This window comes from Anser cygnoides, chromosome 7 (genome assembly GCF_040182565.1).
Source record: "Anser cygnoides isolate HZ-2024a breed goose chromosome 7, Taihu_goose_T2T_genome, whole genome shotgun sequence".
NCBI lineage: Eukaryota > Metazoa > Chordata > Aves > Anseriformes > Anatidae > Anser > Anser cygnoides.
The window spans coordinates 9,251,714-9,272,879 of NC_089879.1; the positions used below are offsets into that span (position 1 = coordinate 9,251,714).

General features: G+C 36.9%; 1 protein-coding gene across 1 annotated transcript in view; it reads left to right on the top strand.

Annotated features, from left to right (window-relative positions):
• NRAP (nebulin related anchoring protein) overlaps positions 1–21,166 on the top strand; it is a 50,525-nt gene that overhangs the window by 16,817 nt on the left and 12,542 nt on the right. The window contains exons 15-31 of the mRNA XM_048060506.2: positions 1,776–1,874; positions 2,375–2,479; positions 3,901–4,008; positions 4,920–5,021; positions 5,521–5,718; positions 5,944–6,048; positions 8,300–8,398; positions 10,084–10,188; positions 10,337–10,444; positions 11,063–11,374; positions 12,446–12,550; positions 14,704–14,802; positions 16,575–16,679; positions 17,051–17,158; positions 17,959–18,072; positions 18,916–19,113; positions 20,982–21,086. Coding sequence (XP_047916463.2) covers positions 1,776–1,874; positions 2,375–2,479; positions 3,901–4,008; positions 4,920–5,021; positions 5,521–5,718; positions 5,944–6,048; positions 8,300–8,398; positions 10,084–10,188; positions 10,337–10,444; positions 11,063–11,374; positions 12,446–12,550; positions 14,704–14,802; positions 16,575–16,679; positions 17,051–17,158; positions 17,959–18,072; positions 18,916–19,113; positions 20,982–21,086 — 2,175 coding nt within the window. The remainder of the gene's footprint in view (positions 1–1,775; positions 1,875–2,374; positions 2,480–3,900; positions 4,009–4,919; positions 5,022–5,520; positions 5,719–5,943; positions 6,049–8,299; positions 8,399–10,083; positions 10,189–10,336; positions 10,445–11,062; positions 11,375–12,445; positions 12,551–14,703; positions 14,803–16,574; positions 16,680–17,050; positions 17,159–17,958; positions 18,073–18,915; positions 19,114–20,981; positions 21,087–21,166) is intronic.

Below are 21,166 nucleotides of genomic sequence, written 5' to 3' on the forward strand. Positions count from 1 at the left end.
GTTAAAGTAAAAAGTGCAAGGAGTTAAGAGGGCTCGGGGGAATAGAAAGTGCTGCCACCACCTGGCGTTGGTTTCAGCTGAGCACAGTGGGGTAAAATGAATTAGTTCTGCCCCATCCCTAGTCTGTTAACTTCTCACCATCCTGGACAGAGTCAACAGCAGCATCAAACACTGAGAGGACAGGGAGACTTAAATAGACTTCCCCCCTTTTGTGAATTTCCCCAAGACAGGTGTTTGTCTCTGAAGGGAAACTAATGGGCTACATAACCTTCTTTATGCCACTGGTTGGTGTGAGAGAGGTACGCACTGTGCTTGGATTTGAGATTCTGGTGAAACAATGTGAATAAATTTGTGTACTGCTGTGGCTATACATGCTCTGCAGATAAAGGGAGGAGATCAGACTTTAGAGGATACCATACTTTCACCTCACAAGCAGTAAAGTCTTGGTTTATCTTACCTAGCATTAAGAACCTAACCTGTGTCTTACTTAAGACCACAGTCACAGGGCATTATTCGTGAAAATTGTCAGGAAGAGAGCAGCACCTCTACGGGGCATTTCAGATTGCTTAAGGCGTATATAACTGTTGAAAACGCAAGAAACCAAGGGCAAGATGCCTTACAGAGGCCATCAACATTGTATGAGATGTATCTGGGCCTCAATATTTCTTCCAAGAAAAGGATGATAGCATGAAGACATACAATTAAGAGCCCTGACATCTTTGAGGAAGTATTTGATAAACTTCAAATATAAGATGTGCAATTGCCTCTTGAGCAATAATTCCAGCTTTTTCTTTGAAAAGGTTTTAAAAAGTTAAATTTCATTGTTTGATTACTTAGTGTGTGAGAGGATTGTATTCTTAAAGACTTCAAAGTAAGCATGTTAGTTGTCAATAAGCAGAGAAGCCGTGGAGATGTTTCCAAGTTGCCCAGAGAAGTTGTGGATGCCCCATCCCTGGAAGTGTGCAAGACCAGTCTGATGGGGCTTTGAGCAGCCTGGTCTGGTGGGAGGTGTCCCTGCCCATGGCAGGGGGGTTGGAATTGGATGTTCTTTAAGGTCTCTTCCAACCCAAACCATTCCATGATTCTATGATTCCATGATTCTATAGAATTGTTTAGTGTAGCACTAAAGCCTTAGGCAGCAACAGGTTTGAAAGCAAGCTTCTCCATGATGTGTTATCTTCCATAATTTGGGGCTTTGATATGTTTCTTTTTATAGTTTATTATTGCTGCTACCATGTTAATGTATTAGAAATTTTGTGGGCTCCAATCTACAAAACTCTTACGACATATGGAACTTCTGTGATTACTGAGTTTTAATCTAATAATTAAATACAATGCATAAGAGAGTTCATTTGCTCTGTACAGAGTTGCACTGGACAGACCTCTTTATAAAGGAAAATTATAACTGTCAATTAGGATAGTCTGATAAAGATAAAAATAGTCTGAGTGATGGTTGGAGATGTCAGTTGTATAGAAATGCTTTGAGGGACCAGCTGAAACTGCACCTTTTTATGAATTTGTGGTTTTGAGGGAAAGGGGTTATAAGTGAAGTTCATTTTCAAAGTGGAATAAAAATTATGACCTCAGACTAGGAAATTTTCAGAGCATTAACTACAGATCTCATCCAAGAGATCCTGACATTCGTCCCCTTCTCAACTTATTATGATTTAAGTTATGAAAATTAGCTAACAAATTTTTGTCTACTCAATCTCTCATTTTCTAGCCTGAAAGTTTCTTCCTTTATTAAATTTATTCATTTATTTCTTTTAATTTAGGTAAACTACAGGCAGAGCATAGACAAGCTGAAGTACAGCTCTGTTGCCAGTACTCCACAAATTGCTCAAGCCAAAATAAATGCACAGCAGCTCAGTGATGTAAGTTCTGTCAACATTGGCCATGTTTTTTATTAGAATTATGAGATAACTTTATTTCACAGCATTTGTAGCACTTAAGTGTTTTTATTTTTGACAGACAACCAGCAGATTTACAAATAAAACAAGAATACAAAACGAGTGAAATTACTTCAAAAAATGTAACAAACAATACCACTAAATACAGTATTGTCTTCCATTTTTAACAATTGTATTAGTGTGCTTTGTTAGTGATTTATCTTCTGTGCATTTTTTAATCAGATATTTGCTGCTTACAAACAATCAATAATGACTCTATTTATAGAATAACTGTTCTAATTGCTAGTACCCAGGTGAAAGTTATAATTAGCTTTTCACACCCAATATATTTGTCAGCTATGACTTTCACTATCATATGGCACCAATAACCTACAATTCAACAGCAGTCAATCAGTGTAACAGGCATATCATTTAGTGAGTTAAAAATAACTGAGATTGGTTTTGATTTTTTCAATTTATGACAGCTGAACTACCGAGCCCAGTATGAGAAGACAAAAACAAATTACACTCTACCTCAGGATGTACCTCAGCTAGTCAAGGCGAAAGCCAATGCTGAGTTATACAGTGAGGTAAGTCAAGTGTTGTGGAAATACTTGTATTCATGATGCCATTAAAAGGGAGAAATGAATGTACAGATGATGACACTGTTTCTGGAAGTGGTTAGCATTTACAGTCTGTTTTTACTAAACAGCATGAGATATAGGAACCAGAAGAGAGAGAGCATGCAATTTCAAGTACATGGAAACTGACAGACATTTTTTCCAAGATTTTTTCCAATGATTTGAATTTGTTTAATAAATCAGTGGTCACTTCACAAAATTAGCAGCTTCTGTGGTGGTATTCATATGAAAAAAGACAATATTTATTTCATTTCTAATAACTCAAAGGAAGTTTTTGCAATGGAAATGAAGTCCATGCAATGAGTCACAGTGACTTCAGTGAACTTCAGTGAAGCCCACTGTTGCTACCGTTCTTCATTCATTACAATATATAGAGATTTACTTAGTGACCCGGATGTTAAAATAAAACACTTACAGGAAAGCCTTAACCTCTATTTAAGTTGTTAAGTAATTATCAGACCTGCGTTGTAGATAATTTTGTGGGGAAAAAGCCCAACAGATGACTAAATACAAAAACAGAAAGAAAAAGAAGAAAACAACAACAAAAACCTCCAAATGTATTACTGGTGTGACTGTTATTTTTGAGCCAGCTTAATAATTTTTCATGGTTTTGAGTTGGCATTGCTGCAAGTTTTTCATGGCATATTCATACAATTTATTCTACGGCTAAGTTACATTTGAGTTGCATTTGTGTTGTGGAGAAACGCTCTTTTTGGCTATAATGTGGTGGGATGCATGCTCAGCATTAGATATTATCAAAAAAAAAAAAAAAGCTACATCCAGAAATCAGAGGTTCATGGATGTAGGTGTATGCATGCAAGCATACTTGATCCTGATCTAATGGAATTTAAAGTGGAACCTTGAAAACGAGTTTAAACAACTAGTGCTTTAGCTTCCATTGACTTTCAGAAGTTAAACGTGATTTTCACATCATTAGCTCTAGTTTGGCAGTATGATGGGGGAAGAAAAATCCTGAAACGTGTAGTGTGATGTCTGAAACATGTAGTGTGAACAGCACCAGCTGTTCATCCCTAGAGATCAGCTGCTATTAATCTACAGTATTTGCATATTTAGACAAAACCACGGACGCTTTTGGAAACCTTTCCCTCCTCCATGCCAAGAAAAAACAAGAGCTATGCATGCAAACCTGGTGCAAGTTCCGGGGTTTAAAATGACTCTAAACTGCAAGATTAAAACTCTTGATTCAATCCTAGCCAATTAATTAACACAGAATGATAACAAACTGTGATTTAATAATGTTCTAGTTCGTGGGCAGAGAGTATTTATACTTGTTTTTTGTTCTTAGTCATTCTCATGCTCATTTGAAGATCTTGTGTGTTACTAACATGTTGCTGTCTTTCCTTTCTCAGATTAAGTACAAAGAAGGCTGGGAGAAGAGTAAGGGCCAGGGCTTTGAAATGAAACTTGATTCTCTGCCTTTACTTGCTGCAAAAGCTTCAAGGGATCTTGCCAGTGATGTAGGTTACATTTAATTACCTAGGAATTATTCTTTACATAAAGTTGCTGTAGCACAGGGAAATAAAGCTTAGCTCACTTCATCTGGGTGTTTAAGCCCTGCATTCGGCTGTCATGCATTCATCTTTCTTAAAGGCAGATGAACAGCTGGAAACTTTCTCAGACTCTGCTATGAAAATTCACTCTCTGAAATTATTATTTTTTTTAAATATGTGTATGGAAGGAAGCAAAGTTTGCAAAAGGACAATGGCTCAATCCTCTCATAGTAAAATTCAGTGTTTTGAATTATTTACAGCTTCAAAATTGCTATTATCATCCACTGCAAAGGGACTGTGTGTTTCTTTAGTCTGTTTCTTTAACATAAACACATGCATAGTAAAAAAATATATATCCAAACTAACTATTTTTAAACAACTTATCTCACAATTCTTAGCCTCTGGAGAGGTAGAAAAGGAAGAAACTTAGCCTGTAGTTGGAAAGTGTTCAGCAATGAAGATGATTCAGAAATCTCTTAAGAATGGAATAGAATACAAGAGTTTTCTTCTCACTCAGCTGCTCTCCCACTTCATTAAGAAAATCAAGTCTTGGATTTCTTGCTTGATTTTTACATGATTGGTTTTTTATCATTTGGTTGAAGACCCAGATAATTTAGCTATTCAGAAGACTTAAAGTCTGTAAGCACATACATCTCAGAGGAGTAAGCCTTAAAGAATAAGGTTAAAGACAACATAAGTAATACCAATCTTGTGCCTGTGGGAATTTCTGAGAAAGTCTGGGAAATGTGAAGTGATGAGATGCAAATCAGACTAAACTCTTCTAAATTTTGACCACCCAAATTGTCAGTGAAAAATATATTGCTTATCTCTGGGGTAAGTGAAAAATGTTCTTTGACTTAAAACTATTTTTTTCACAGATTAAGTATAAAGAAGAGTATGAAAAAACAAAAGGAAAAGCAATTGGAACCAAAGATTCAAGACTTTTGCACTCTCTGCAGGTGGCCAAGATGAGTAGTGAGGTAAATTATTTATTTCCCTTACTCAAAAGGTGTTTGTCGTAATTATGAATCTTTCAGCAACAAATACCTGACCTACCACTGCTACTGATGTTTAACTATAAGAAATGGAAGCCTTTGACAGAAACTGTTTTCCTTCCTCAGTCTGTTAATGTACAATGATTGCACAATATTTTTGTTCCCCTAGAGAATTTTGTGTTGATGATGTCCTAATTTCAGAGCAGGAAAATAACATCATCCTATTAAAACCTCAGTATAACCACTTCTACACGGAACTTTCAAGCAGATAATAATATATTGTAAACTAAGATGTACTGTAATAGAGAGGGTGTCTCTAGATACTGCGAAATTAATTCTGCCAGCTGTTTTATGGATTCCTCATAGGACCTGATTAATTTTTTTTTTTCCTAATCTGGAAACAAACAGGACTGGACATTTAAGATAGACTTGGATTTGCAATGCACTGATAGAGACAACTTATTTTCATTCTTTCTGTTTCTAGATTGCCTACAAAAAAGATTTTGAGGAGAGTAAGACCCATTTCCATCTGCCTATGGATATGGTAAACCTGAGGCATGCTAAAAAGGCCCAGGCACTTGCTAGTGACTTGGATTATAGGAAGAGACTCCATGAATACACAGTGGTTCCAGAAGATATGAAGACAAAATGGGCCAAGAAGGCCTATGGACTCCAGAGTGATGTAAGTTTATATGTACTCCGCTTATGTATTACAAGCAATATGGATGTTTATAAACTTTTTTTCAGAATTTGACATTCTTATTTCACGTGGACACTCCTTGATTTGCACTATGACTTTTTAAAATGTCTTCAAAATGTTTTTTGAAACTGGCAAGTGTGCACATGTTCACATGCAAATATTGTATCTGTGTCCCCCATGCTAATAAATGTCCTTTTCCCTCAACAGCTTCAATATAGGTCAGACTTGATGTGGATGAAAGGAGTTGGGTGTATTACAGAAGGAAGTCTTAATATACAACATGCCAAAAATGTAGGAGATTTGGTCAGTGAGGTAAGCGGAGTGCTCAGCCTTCTGTCTGTTGTTCGTTTAGAGGCTTATGCATGCTTATTCCACTGCATCATGTGAAATAGATAAGGAACTCCTATATCAAAAGGACATAATTTAGATATTCTACAGTTTAGGAGATCCTGGAATCAAGGTTAAAAAACAATTTTCCCATTTTATGATTATTGATTTCTGTCAAGATTGTGAGGCAAAAGTCCCCATAATTGTGCTTTCATCTCTTTTCATTCACGTACCCATTTTGCAGAGCAGCATGGAAAGGAATCAGAATTTCCTACGTGATGTGCTACATGTAGTGTGTAGAATTCTAAGGAACGGTGCTGAAAAATTAGATATTTGACAGCCATGTTTGAAAATTTTCTTGCTCTTCAGCAAATAAGGGCTGTGACTTTAGTGGCAGTTTCAACCTGTGCTACTTTTCATCACTTTCCCTTGACTAATTCATGGTTCCACACTGCCATTAACCTTATGGAAGTACACTTCCTCAGCTGCTTAGCTATGGTTGAGTTGTTTCACTAGTGCTGGGGAAACCAGAGGATAGAAGAACAAATAAATTAGGGGAAGTTTGACAAGAAGGTTAAAATCCCACTTAGTGCTGGAGGAAGGAACGGAAGCCAGTTAGCTACTGGAGATCACACTCTCTGATACCTTGGGTCTCTGACATCCTCTCGCTGCTACTGTAAAGGGGAAAAAAAAATACATCTTAGAAACAAAAGAAGAGCAGCAACTCTCAGATCCAGTGTCTTGCTAGAGATAGACTGACATCTGCTGCTGTGGTGTGCTGTAGTAATAATCACTTCCACAAATACTTAATCCATAATGATCTGCTTTTTCACTTCAGTGCTGTATAAGGCCAAGAGATGGCTGACAGTCATTTAAACTGGAGACTGGTGGATATTTTTTAGAGATCTCTTACCTGGCATTTTGTCACTTCTTTGCAGAATGTCACTACATTGTGTTCCATGATATGTGACAAAACATGCCGGTTTTAATCTGCCTCCTTCCCTTCCAGGTTCCTAAAACAAAGTGATGAGCACCTCTTTGAAGTTCTGCATGCTTTTATAACTTCTGTTTTGTGTTCCCCTAGAAAAGTCATAGCATAAACTGATCTGTTCACCCATCAGTTCAAACAGAAGGATTTCTCTCCTGAAATGCCAGATATTGAAAAAATGCAATTAAACCTCTCCTAGGTGGAAAGCCCCACCTCCTTGTGGAATTGTTAGAATAGGAATTTGACTAAAGTATGCAAGAAGTGTTTGCCTGGTCTCCGCTCTTATTCTGTGGTCTTGAAATGATGTGCTGAATTACCTTGCACTGTCTCAAAGACAGATAGAAGTGCTTAGCTTGCTCTGAAATGAGTGATGCAGAAGACTTGGGCAGAGGCATGGATACAAAACAGGCCTGATCCAAGGGCTGATGAAATCAGTGGAAGTTTTCCTCTTTCTTTAGTGTGTCTCAGATGTAAAATAAAATAAAATGGAATAAAAGTAAGGGAAGTCTTATTTAGCAAGCTAGAAATATTAGTCTGTATGCAAATTTGTCTATGCAAGTAGATTTCATTTAAGTGCTGGTACCAGAGGATGAATGGAGCAGGATGTTTCTTTAGGATGTTTCTTTCCATATCCAAGACTTGAGCCTTGTGTTGGACTCTCATGGGTGTTATTCTCAGCTGATGGTGGGGAAGATTTTGAATTACAATTAATTTCAAGACACTGAAATTTCCCGTTCTCATTTAACTGATAAATTACAAATGCTTTGATAACTGAAAAATAGCTCGTATGTTCTGTGATTTGAACACCACATGCCTATGTTTGAGAAGTCTCATGTAAGAAAATGAGCTAGTAATATTGACTGCGTAGCTCACAGGCTCTCGTGGGCCCTCAGTTAAGACAGCCAGTTTGTAAAGAGCACTTTTCAGTCTGATTGCAGCCAAGATCTTGTAAGATATGTGGCTAGTACCTCTGCCACCAAAGATTATCTCTGCTTGCAGTGTCAGCAGCAGTGTATTAGGCATACTCTCACACTAACCTCCTTGCCACTGTGGTCCTCTCAGCAGGAGACAGTAGCAGAATATATTATTTGGAAGCTTTTTTTTTTTTCTGATACTTATGCTAAAACTGCCTTGGGAATTTGCAGCAGACTTCTGGTTCTATTGGTCATATGCTTTTTGAAAGCACTGAATCTTTGGGAAGATAAATATTATAGCAACTTTTGTGTAACCTGCTTTAATTTGATCTAGAAAAAATACAGACAGAAAGTTGATGCTCTGAAGTTCACCAGTGTGGCGGACAGTTCTCAGATCAAACATGCCAAGAAAAGCCAGGAACTGCAAAGTGATGTAAGTCCTTGACCATAATTTTCTCTTTGCAAGTAGTTTTCTCATGATGTGGTCATGCCTGGGGTTTATACACTGAGGGTGGGGAGAGGAGAGGAAGAAGAGCTCGTCATGAAAGCTTTCAACCTCTGGTAGTTATTGAGATTTATTTCTAAATGTTTTATTTGTTGATTACATGAATTCTCTCATTGAATTTTCTGAACTAGAACAACAGTTGCCCCCCAAAAAACAATGGGAACAGAAATTTGCAAGCCAGGCTTCTCATAAATGATGTCAGTGGCCAGAGAAAGAGGCGATGCCTCTACAAGACAGCCTTGGCAACAAACTTGTGAGTGGTGCAGGCAGGATTCAAGTATGGCTGAAACGTGTTCATGAGAGGTTGCCTGGATATTCCTGGGACATTAATGTCATCTGCACAAAAATTGGCTATCCATGAGGAAGTAAAAGGCAGGAAGTATTCCCAGCTGATCCTCAGGCAGTGTTTCAAAACAACGTAGTAGCAGATGGCAACTCTCTTAAGTTTCCAAAAGAAGGGGAACCTGGTGTTAAAATTACTGACTAATATTGTAACAGAAGTGACTTTCCAAGCTGTGTTTTTTTTTTTTTATTTATTTTTTATTATTTTTGGTGTGGGGGTTGCATTTTAATGTGCTGTTCCTTGAACTGAAGTACAGTCAGCTCCATCTACAGTCAGAACTGAAGATACAGGTGTTACATGAACAAAGCGTTATTGCCTCATGATTGTTTTTTTTTCTGGCAACTACCTTGTTTCCTTTTTTTGTTCCTTTGCATCAAGAAAAACGTGGCACTTACTTGGATGAGTGCTGTGTGTCTCAAAGATAACACCAATGTGAATCAGAGGAGAGCGCTAGTCTCTTGACTGCTATTATTTATCTTCTATGTACTGGATAATTCTACATTTCTGAATGTGTTGAAGCTCGAATAGTGATGCTGAATTTAGGGCTTTATACTAGGACAATCTATTTTTTTTTCCTGTGAGATATAAGAAATATAATGCTTCATGAAATGGTACATCTTTTCATAGCTTTTCAATAGCTCTGCCAACAGTTTTATGGGGTTCTGAAACAGAGTAGCTAACTTCTCTGTTGAAGTTGCTCTGGGATATAAAATAGAGATGTTTGCTACTTGGATCATAAAAGGGACCTTTATATTTTTATTTAAATGCTGGAGTATTATGTCACCAATTATATTTAGGTCACACGTTTTCTCTACAGATTGAACTGCTTAGTGTTCTTCATTTTGTGACCAAAATTCACTGTTTTTATGTCCTATTAAACTCTTTCATTCCACCTAGAAAGTAGTTGCAGTTTAATATTGGATGAAATATATTCTTGCAGACATTTTGTATGGGCTGTGAATTAATGTCAGCTTTATAGCCAGTTACGTAACTAACTTTAGGAAGAAGAATTAAAGTATCCTGATATGCATGTTATTTCTTCACTGCTTCCTTGAAATTTAACTATGAGTAATTAGGCCAACTTGTCTCTGTGGGTTAGCTTTTAAATTCAGACTTGACAAAAAAAAAAAAAAAAGTCATGAAGCTGAAGACTAACTCACCAAATAAATTAACCTTAACAAATTCTTGAATATTTGGAGTGTTTCAATCGATATTTCTTCAAAATTAAACATGGCCTGTTGTTTGTTAACCACACTTGCTTTCTGGACAGGTTGCCTACAGGTCAGGAAAAGAGCAGTTTCTTCATCAGTACACCATCACAAAAGATGAGCCTTTCTTCATACTCGCCAAAGCAAATGCTGCCAATATCAGTGAGGTATGATCAGGATCAGATCCTTACACATATGGTTGATGGTCATGGAGTGTATGATAGTCTGATACTACTTGAGAACTTCCGCTCTAACTATAAAATGAATAGAATATTATTGATAGTAATAAAAACACTATTATTGTCATCTCTTCAGAAACTGTACAGAAGTAGCTGGGAGCAGCAAAAGAAAAAAGGATTTGTGCTTCGTCTGGATGCTTTGTCATTCTTGACAGCTAAAGCAAAGAGGGATCTGGCAAGTGATGTGAGTATGGACTCCATCAGGGTTCTTTATCCGTAGGACAGCTGAAGGTCCAGGCTGCTACCAGAGTGTTAGGGATGTGTCACATCTGTCCCAGTGCCCTGAGCCACCCTCCTTAATTCATGCTAAAGAGCAATGGAGGAGTTGTCTGGGTGAATGGTATTCCATAATAATTCAGAAGGCTTGCTCTGAGCAATTCAGAGTTATTCCCTACATGCTGACTATGTTTTCCTATTCTCATTTTGACCAGAGGGTGAATTTCAGAACTCAGAGTGGGGTTCTCATGTGAAACATAGTAACTTAATACACCTATGGGTGGCCAGAAAATCCCTGAAAGATTCTTTGGACATCAGTGCTTATAGAATATTGTTTTTTTCTAAAGATAACCAAAAAGAAAATATTTCTTAGAGCTTTTTGAGAGCATATTACTATTGAGATAGGGTTTATTCTTGGTAGGTGCTAATTTCTAAGGCATTCCAGTTCTTTTTTTTTTTTTTTTTTTTGGCAAATGGGCTCCTTGTATTGGGGACCCAACACTGATACACCATTGCTTTAGTAGTAGCAAAGGTGTCAGTTTCACAGCTTAGATCATTTACTCATGGTCTGTTTCCTTCTTCACAGATTAAATATAAGGAAGATTATGAGAAAATGAAGGGTAAGCTGATTGGAGTAAAAGCTGCAGAGGAAGATTCAAAAATGGCTCATTCCCTTCAAATGTCAAAGTTGCAGAGTGATCTGGAGTACAAGAGGGCATTTGAGGACACGAAGAATAAGTTCCACGTCTCTATGGATATGGTTAACCTTGTCCATGCCAAAAAGGCTCAGAATTTGGCTACAGACAAAGGATATAAGACAGCCCTCCATCACTACACTGCCTTGCCTACTGACATGAAAGTGGCGTGGGCCAAGTGGGCCTATGGATTGCAAAGTGATGTAAGTCCAGAACTTATTGTATTTCAACACTTTCATGCAACCCCTTCAGATACTTAGGGCTGAGTTTCTTTGAATGTTTATGCTTTTTAATGCCATGACATATTTATGCACTTAGTTTTTCAACCATTAAATAGCTAATATTAAAAGATCAATTAGCAACTACTTCTTTGCTCAAGAGACATATTTAAGGTGTTCAGTGTTTTTGAGAGGAATTATGATCCTATTTATGATCATGGCTTCTTCAGAGCCTATATTAATAAAACCCTACTAATTGCATATGATGTACATTTGTTTATTTATTTTACCTAATGTATAGGGAGGTTAAATAATTTATGTAAAATGCTGATAAAATTCCACATGGAGCCCATGTACTGAGCTGTAACCATCAGATACACTGTCTGACACTGTGTGGTTAATCTAAGTCAGTCTGCCATCCTGAGGTTTTAACTCAGAACTTCTAAAGAAAACTAAGATGGATATGTGTACAGGTCTTGTCGAGGTGCAGGTGCTGAAATGCTTCTGGCTTCTTTGAGAAACCCATCTGTTGAGCTTGTATAAACTTTTGGAATTTAGTAGGCTGTTGGCAGAAGAGATTTAGTGAGGAAACAGAAGCACATCTGTACCCTTGCTCCTTAAAGACACATGGAAAACAAACAAACGACAAAATGCTTTCCCTCCAGTACAGCAACATGTTAGAGGTTAGGAAATGCTAATTATCATTTTCATATCATTGCAAATCATTAATAATCTTATAAACAGCGCACATCAGATGCTATGTAGAGTGGAACTGTTTTTTTTTTAGCTAAATTAGAGTAAAAATTACAAATGACAGTAAGGTGTAGGCCACTTCTACAAATTGCCTTGCAAAGTATATTGCACAAGTGCTGGTGAGTCCTGATACTGTTATCTCATTCTGTAATTTATTTTGCTTTCCTTGCAACTGCTCAATAGCAAATAAAACACAAGCAGGAACTAATTTGACTTGGCTGTTGTTCCTGAGATTTCTGAATCCTTTAATGCCATTTTAAGTGTATGAACACCAACAATAAGATGATTTTTTTTCTTTGTCAGAACCGATACAGAGCAGATTTGAACTGGATGAAAGGAGCTGGATGGATAGCCACTGGGTCATTAAATGTGGAGCAGGCTAAGAAGGCAGGAGAACTCATTAGTGAGGTGAGATTTCATGACAGCATGCAACAGAATTTGCTGCATAATGTGTGCAAAATGTCTGTATAAAATTAAAATAATTTCCACTCAAAGGGGAAAGAAAAAGGCATACCACATGAAAGCCCTCAAAACCAGGGATAGGACTGGTAATTAGAGGGAAACCAGATACCAAACACACACCAGTAGGAGTCCATATAGCCTTTGCAAAAACAAAGTAGGTGACAAATGATATTATGAATAATAATGGCAATCAAACAGTGCTCAATTGCTACCCACTAGCCTACCTTTTTAATGAAGCAAAACAGGAGAGATGATGAAAAGATGCAGTCATTGGACCAAGAACCTTCTTTTGTAACAGATACATATTCCTTCTTGCTCCTTTTCCAAATATATTCACATTAGCTATTGAAATTCACATAGATATCTCTGTATGCAGCTACATATATATGTCTGAGTAGTTTTCATCCTTATTTCTCTCAGTAGCCAATGCTACTTACAGGAAAGGCAAACTCTAGAAACATTTGTGCCAGTCTCATGAAGCCTTCAAAGGAGGTACTGGTGGAAATGGTTAAAAGGTTCATCGTATTCTGTCTCTGTTATTTCAGAAGGAGTCCTATGGGCCAAATCTGCTGCACTAGGAGACTGAATTTTGTGATTTTTTTTTTTTTTTTAAGATAACCACTGGTGATACAGGAATCATCTGTCCATTAGCTCAATGAGAATAACAGTATAACCACTGGTGTAGTGTCATGGTTATTCTTTCACATTTGCCTTATTCCTAACACTACTTTTTTCTTCCTATACAATTAACTACAATGAAGAAGGATGTTTTTTCTTACACACAACAAACTAGATCCTCAGCTGGTATAAAGCAAGGTAGCTTCATAAAAGCTAGTACAGAAATGGCAGCTGGGATAATAACTGTAAATCTATATAAGTATACCATTTTGATGTACAGTAGTGGCAAGTTAGCCATGTAGAAATTTGACCTGGTAGGTTGTTTATGCCAGTCTTTTTTGTGAGTACTAAATTTTAGATGGCTATGAGCCTCCTCCCTTTTTACATACAAACCACGAATTACTTGTATTACTGCTAAAAAGCAATATTATTTCTCAGAATTGTTGTAGAGATGTTCTGGTCAACTCATATTTGTCTCTACAACTGAACAGAACACTCTCCCCACTCTTGTCCCCATTTAAACTCAGTGAGATTGCTCATTATTGAGGATTTTCTCTCTGAAACCAAAACATTGCTTATAAGCTTGTGATATCTTAAAAGATTTAATGTGTCTTACATAGTCGTTTAGAGTCTCCAAAGAATCAAGATGTTGTCTGAAGCTTCTGCAGATCATAGCTCAAATTAAAGGAGGATGATATGCCTTTAAACTTGAACACTGAGATATAAAGTTTCCAAAAGAGCCATGAATATGTTTATTGACTTGGGAGTTCATCACAGGCATCAGGAAAATTTAGTATGTGCTATTTGGAGAAGAAATAAGAGTTATGATGGGTATAGGACAACTCATGCAGGAAGGGAAGATTTTAGAAATGGGACAATGTGGAAAAAGTGTCAGTTTCCCATCAAAGTCTTCAATTTAATTATGTACATATATAACAAGTTTTCTGAGAAGCTTCTATGGGTCCTTCCAAACCAGCTGAATTAATATCACATACCATAACAAATAGACACAGTGTTAATGACTGCACATATTTGCTATATGTAAGTTAGGAGGAAACCTGAGTCTTGAAACAGTAAGTTTCTGCTGCCATTATTAACACACCGCAATTGTATACCATTTCTTGCTTAAAGGAACAATAAATAAAAAAAAAATCAGTCATACTGAGTCATACTGATTTGAAACCATCTGAAAAAAATTTTAAAATCCTGAGTCCTGGAGTATTTTAGTAGGCAGAACCTGATTTTGAAATATTTTCTTTATATTTACGGAGAAATACTTTAATATTAATTGGCAAAAGGTTATCGTTAAATCGAAACAAATATTAATCTGAAAGTACCTAGGACATAAAGATGAGGAAAGAGGAATAATAATTATGTTCACAAATTCACTCTAATCTCCAGCAACCTATGATTTTTCTCTTTCAAATAGCATGAAAGAGCAGCACAAAATTCACAGCTTTGATCTTTTTTCTGCTCAACAGAAGAAGTACCGTCAGCATCCATATGCTTTGAAGTTTACCAGTATTAAAGACACTCCTGAGATGATCCAGGCTAGAATTAGTTATAACCAGGCTGTGGATGTAAGTTATAATGTATATACATTATGATTATAAGAGTGGTATCCTCTTTGAACGACCTGATTGAAGCACTGGCTTTCTCTCTCTTTCTTTCTCTGAGATTATCCTTGGGAACCATGAAACTTCTGTGTTCTGGTGTGGCGCATCTCACAAAGAGCATGTTTCTAACTTGGAATGGGAAGTCGTAGCAATCCCACTGAAGTGAATGGGAATTTCGTGTAAAAAGGGCTTTCAGTCCGTAAAATTTAAGAGTAAAACTGACCTTTGACCTTTAGAGGCTGTTGGCCTTTTGAGATTCACTGAGGAAGAACATATATGGGGTTCTTTCGCCTTTTCAAACAGATCTTTCAAATTTCAATTTCCGTATATTCTTTGGAAAGAAAATGTGAGGCAGCATGACAAGGAAGAAAAAATAAATTATTTCAAGCTGTCATCCTCCTGAGAGAGAAATCCAGAAGGGGAAACCTTAAAGGGAAGAATTGAGGCTGTTTAGTGTTTAAACATGTTTATTTTTAATAGAAGAGCGATTTAAAACCATTGTAGACTTAACTGGGATAATACTGAAGTAAATAATACGCAAAAGTCACTCAAAAAAGACAAGTTTCAAACATGAGAGGATGTTTCATTGTGAAAATAGATATTTTTAAAGTGAAGAAGAAGATGAAAGACTTTGTGTAAAACACATGCTATTGTAATACTTATAGTGTCTGTGCCTTTGGTTTAATTAATAAGATCCAAAAGGCTTACATCTCAGGCAGGATAAATAAAAGTCATTTTGTTCCACTGAGCCGCAGTCAAAATCAGTCTGCTGCTCTACTTCTTCACACGTGGAGTTCTCATTAATTTTCCTCTCATGGAGCTGCATTACAAGTGGGTCTACTTGCTAAAGAAAGTGGCAGCAGGGTGAAACAGTGAGACGTTCATTCTAATCTAGAGGGTCTCAAACCCATCATGCCTGGGAAAGGCAAGCTGGGTGGTCAAGACATGGGCCAAAGGCCACAAAAAAAGTGGCTATCTGTACTGGGCTGAAAACTACAGTGTTAATGTAAGAATAAACTAAGAGAGGAAAGAAAAATAATTTGAAGGAGGTGATCTGATTAGCCATGGTAGGTGAAGTTCCAGTTAACCTCATAAAATGCCTCTTATCTGTCTATAGACATCCGAAAGTCCTGAGCCAACTCTATATTCTTCCTCCAAAGATTGATACGAGTAGCCCACATAGGCAATTTAGGATGGGATCAGTCACCTTCTGAGTTTTTTTGTTTCTTGCCATTGTCTATTGAGCAACCCCCTTGCAACTAGCTCTGGAAATAAAATTGGAGTAATTGCACAGATAATTGTCATAGTATTCATCTACTAAAAATGAACAAATTTGGAAAGATGTGTTTGGGGAACTTCAACTCCCAGATTCCTGTGGAGTTTCAGAAGTGCTGGTGGGCCTCTCAAGGCTGCATATCTGTAATAAATACTGTTTATTCTCCCTTTCCTTATTCACATATGTTGGAAGTCTTATCAAATTAATATTCAGATAAATGAAATTTCATAGTAATTGGTTTGTATGCTCATAACTTCTCACATACTCTAGCTGATGGGTGCATCAAACACTAGAAGTTTTTTTGAATACTTTTTGACTGATATAGTCGCCTGTGTTTAATGCTATTGTAATTTTTCCATAGTCTTTGCATGCCATAAACCTATTTGAAAATATTTTTTGTCTGAATTAGGTGATGAATGGGTAATCAACACTTGCTACTGAAACTCTTTTCTGTTTGCAGAGACTGTACAAGGAACATGGAGAGAGTGTAAAGCATCAGTATACACCAACAACAGATTTTCCTGAACTCCTTCTGGCCAAATTGAATTCCATGAATATCAGTGAGGTATAAATCTTACCTTTAATACTTTAAAGGGAAATGGAAAAAGTTGATAGTGCTTTCCCCTTTATCCTACACCAGAAATCATACTAATTTTTTTTCTTTTCACCAGATCTATGGTCTAGGTGTTTCTGAAGTAAAATCAGAAATCAATTTTTTTACCAAACTTCTTAATAAACTTCTCTTAAGTTAGAAAGATAAGAATGAACACGTGATCTGATTATTCACGTTGTATGTATTGATATTTTCATTTATGTTAGCAGTTTGTGCTACAATAGAATGGAACTACTCCGGTAACGTTGCTAGGATAACAACAATGCTGCAGTGTCAACCCTCTGAACAGCCTCTCTGCTTCTGTCCTGTTCCATATTTCCTAGATTCGCTATAAGGAGTCCTGGGGAAAGATGAAAGACGGTGGATATCAAATGAAACTAGATGCTATTCCTTTCCAGGCCGCAAAGGCTTCGAGTGAAATCATAAGCGACGTAGGTGAACTTACTGCTGATATTGTCCAGTAGGAGATGTCAGTCACTCCAGAGTGTTTCTGCTCTGCTGAGTGACTCTTGATGGAAACAGCATGTCCAGTGAACTCTACAGCTGGGAGACATCCGGCCTCAGTCTAGTTAGTTATTGTGCTTTTGGAGGTGTGGACACAATCAAGTTAACCATCAAAGGAAGGTTTGCTAAGGCAAAGCTGACCAACCTCCCTAATGTATTGACTTGGCTACAGTCACTAACAGTGATAGGGATTGTTCAGGAGATATCAGCCACTGTCAGATAACCAACCTTTGGAGAACAGAGCTTAGTCAGGATGTTCTACCCTTCAGTGTTTGTCTTGGGTGTCCTTTGCAGGTTGTAGAGATATATAGTTTAATTTCAAGCATAGGAGACTAGTTTTTCTGAATTTGCTAGAGAGCTAATGGAGAGAGGCTCATCAGGTTGATTCTAAACACCTGCATCAGGTTCTTGTCTTTCACCACCTGTGTAATAGCAGGTAACTGACCCAAACTATTTTAAGTGTTCATTGTTGTGGGTTTATTTATATATTTTTGTATGTGTGTGACTTTCTATAAGTAGGATAAAATATTTAAATGTTTCTGTAGATGAAGTCTCCCAAGCATCCACTGAAGATTTATTCAAATTTGTTATCATATTAAGTACAGCCAGAATTAAATGTCCATAGCTCTCCTTCTGTAATAAGAAAACCATTTTATTCAGATTTTAACAGTTCTAATACTTGCTTCTCTTCAGTCCTATTCATATTTTTTTCCTATTTCTTTTTCAGCACAAGTATAAGGAGGCATTTGAGAAAATGAAAGGTCAGATGGTTGGTTCATGTGGACTGGACGGTGATATTCATATTGCTCATTCAGTTCATGCATCATCGCTGCAGAGTGATGTAAGTACAAGAAGATGTGGATGTTTTGGAATTGATTTGTTAACAGTGCCTAGTTCCTCATGGACAGCTTTGGACTAGCTTCTTATTATACTGTTTGATTGCAGTGTGCTTACACTGGGATTCTTTCTTGTGTGATGGTATGTGTAGATTGAGATAGGTAAAACAACTGTCTGAATAAATCAGTCATCTGTGAGGTTAGTTTGTCAGTTTGATTGTGAATAGATCTGGATGTTTCTCGATTTTTGCATAATCCGATTAGGAAATTTCATATGAAAAAAATCCTTGAATATTTCTCCAGCTTTCTTTTCTTGGAACAAGAAGTGAAAACAAAATTCAAAAACACCCTCCCCTCCCTCCCCCCCCCCCAATAATATTTAATATTTTGAAATTAAGCTGGCCAAATTAGTATATAATGACAAATATTTTGAGTAGGGATTTTTACTAATTCTGATACACATGTGGCCATTTGCGTTTTATCTTCAGGCAGTAGCTTCAACTTTTTGTTGTGCATTCTAGAAATGCAGTAAATTAAGAATTCTTTCCTCAGTTTGATAATTTATAGCTTTAATGTGTCCAATTAATAAAAATGAAAATAAATTATACCTCATCTTAATTAAATATAATAAAGATGAGTCCTATTTTGATGAAAAGTAGGGTGCCACGTATTATAATTGCACATGTTGATTCTTCACTGCATAGTTAAACAGATTAAGAAAAACATTTTTAAAAAGAATAGTTTATGCTGGAAAATTGAAGAAAGATGGATAATGCATCTGCTGATCAAAATTTGAATTCTGATTACCATGCTGTGATTATAAATGTGATCTGTTTTTAATTTTATAGGTGAAATATAAGCAAGGTTTTGAGGATGCAAAGGCTCACTTCCATCTGCCACTAGATATGATAAACTTGGTACATGCCAGGAAAGCCCAGTCTTTGGTCAGTGAACAAGAATACAGACAGCTGCTACACCAGTACACTTCTTTGACTGATGATCTGAGATTGCAGTGTGCCAAGAATGCATATAAACTACAGAGTGAGGTAATTGCAAAACATCCCCTCAATATTTCCCTGTTGGGTCTGGTGCAAGATAGTTCTGTTCCAAATCATGGCAGCTGATGGTATGTATTTGCATGGCAACTGAGGGATAAACAATTACTGTTCTCCCTTGATTACATTCAGGAATTAGACATTTATTTGTTGGGCAGTTGTACAAAGTGTGTGATCACACCATGGTAAAAGATAAAGTAAGGTAGTCTTTGATGTTGGGGCAGAGAAGTGTTTGCAAGTGGGGATGTTGGTTGTAATTCACTGTTGGCGAATTACTCGTTTTAAGGTCTTACTAACCATGAAGACTCTTTACCCATAGGTATTTTGAGTTGATTTGCACCTGGGTGGGAGTAATGTGCACTTCCACAAGAAAAATGCCTGTTGTTAAAGATCTGATTTGTAAGAGACCTGTACACTGTGGCCCAAGATATAACCACTGCAATTCTCATAAGGACGAGTTTAGCTCACTACATGATTTTGAGTAGAATTACCTAGATAACGCATTGCAAATTCAAGGGTAGGCAGTGTCAGTATGCACTAATCTCTAAGTAAAGGGCTTTCAATAAATTAGGTTGCCTCAGGAGTCCTCAGGAAGGACTGTATCTTAAAAACAAGTCTGGCCCAAGAATGCCACTGTACGTAAGTTCTACATTTTCAGCCAACAATCTTAAAGATGGCAACTGCGTTCAAACAACCGTTAACATCAGCTACGGTTGTGCTGCCCTAACTCGAGTGAAAACAGATGTAATCAGAGATTCTGAAGCAGATTTCCCTCCATGCCTATCTTCTGACTTGGGAATCAAATGCTGATAGGCAGCAACATGTCTCAGAGTGCAGAATTTACCTCTTTTATCAGCTGGCTAATAGCTGGCAAGAGGTGAGGAGAGATATCTACTGTTGTCCTCTCTAATCTACAGACTCCCAAAGGGTATTTCCCATACACGGCACTGCAGTGGTTTTGAGTCCAGAGCTTAGCACTGGGCAGGCATATGTGTGAGAGGATAGAAGAAAAGCTGTTTTTATTCTCCTAGGCATAGTCCATTTCCATTACAAGTGTTTGGCTGAACAAAAACTCCTAAGTAAAGCTAGTTCTTCACTTAGTAAGCGCTTGCAGTTTCCACATATCCATCAAGTAGACAAATCTGTGTTTTACTACTTGTTTGGTCTTTATAATTCTTTTGAAGCAGAAAATAAGACAATCCTCCTTCTCATCATCACTCATCATCAGACGAAATAATATTTGTTGTAAAGTATCTACTTGTAATCTAGTGGTAACAGTTGAAAAAGTAACGTCTACAATGAGTCTCTGCTGTGTTTGGTGGTCCAGAAAATATTTTAACAAAGTCTGCAGGCTGTCTCAGTGGTATTTTTCTGTAGTGTTCCCTATTTATGTCATAACCATGCAGAATTGTTTGAAAGTAACCTTATTTTGTTTGCTATTCTAGTTATTATGAACTTACTAGCTTTTTTTGTAATATTTCATACACTTTTCTAAATTGCTTTTATTTTATGTAAATTTATAAATGAATACTCTGTAGATTTGATTTATATACTATATGCAAATGAAATTTATATATCTGGGAAAAGTTTTTTCAAGGTTTCAAATGGAAGTTAGGAACCCAAATATCATTCAGTGTTCATGATACTTAGTACTCTTTAGAATCTTGCATCTGTACAGTAGATCTGCTGGTGCTGTATGCACAGAAACACAAGAACCTAGGGGAAAGTATCTTAGCTCTCTGTGGTAGGCACTAATTTTAGTGGATTTATTTAAATAACCTTATTGTGTATTTTTGGATGAATAAATATAGGGCATCTCAAATACAAACTTGAAATTACTTCTGCTTGGTTTTCCTTAGAATTTATACCGGTCTGACATGAACTTTATGCGAGGAGTTGGATGTATTACTCCAGGGGCCCTAGAGATTGAAGGAAAGAAGAAAGCTTCTGAACTCATCAGTGAGGTAACAAAAGAGGTTTTTGATTTCTCCCCTACAAACAAGAGTTTGCCAGATGTCTTTCCATTAAACTGGGCTGGCAAAGT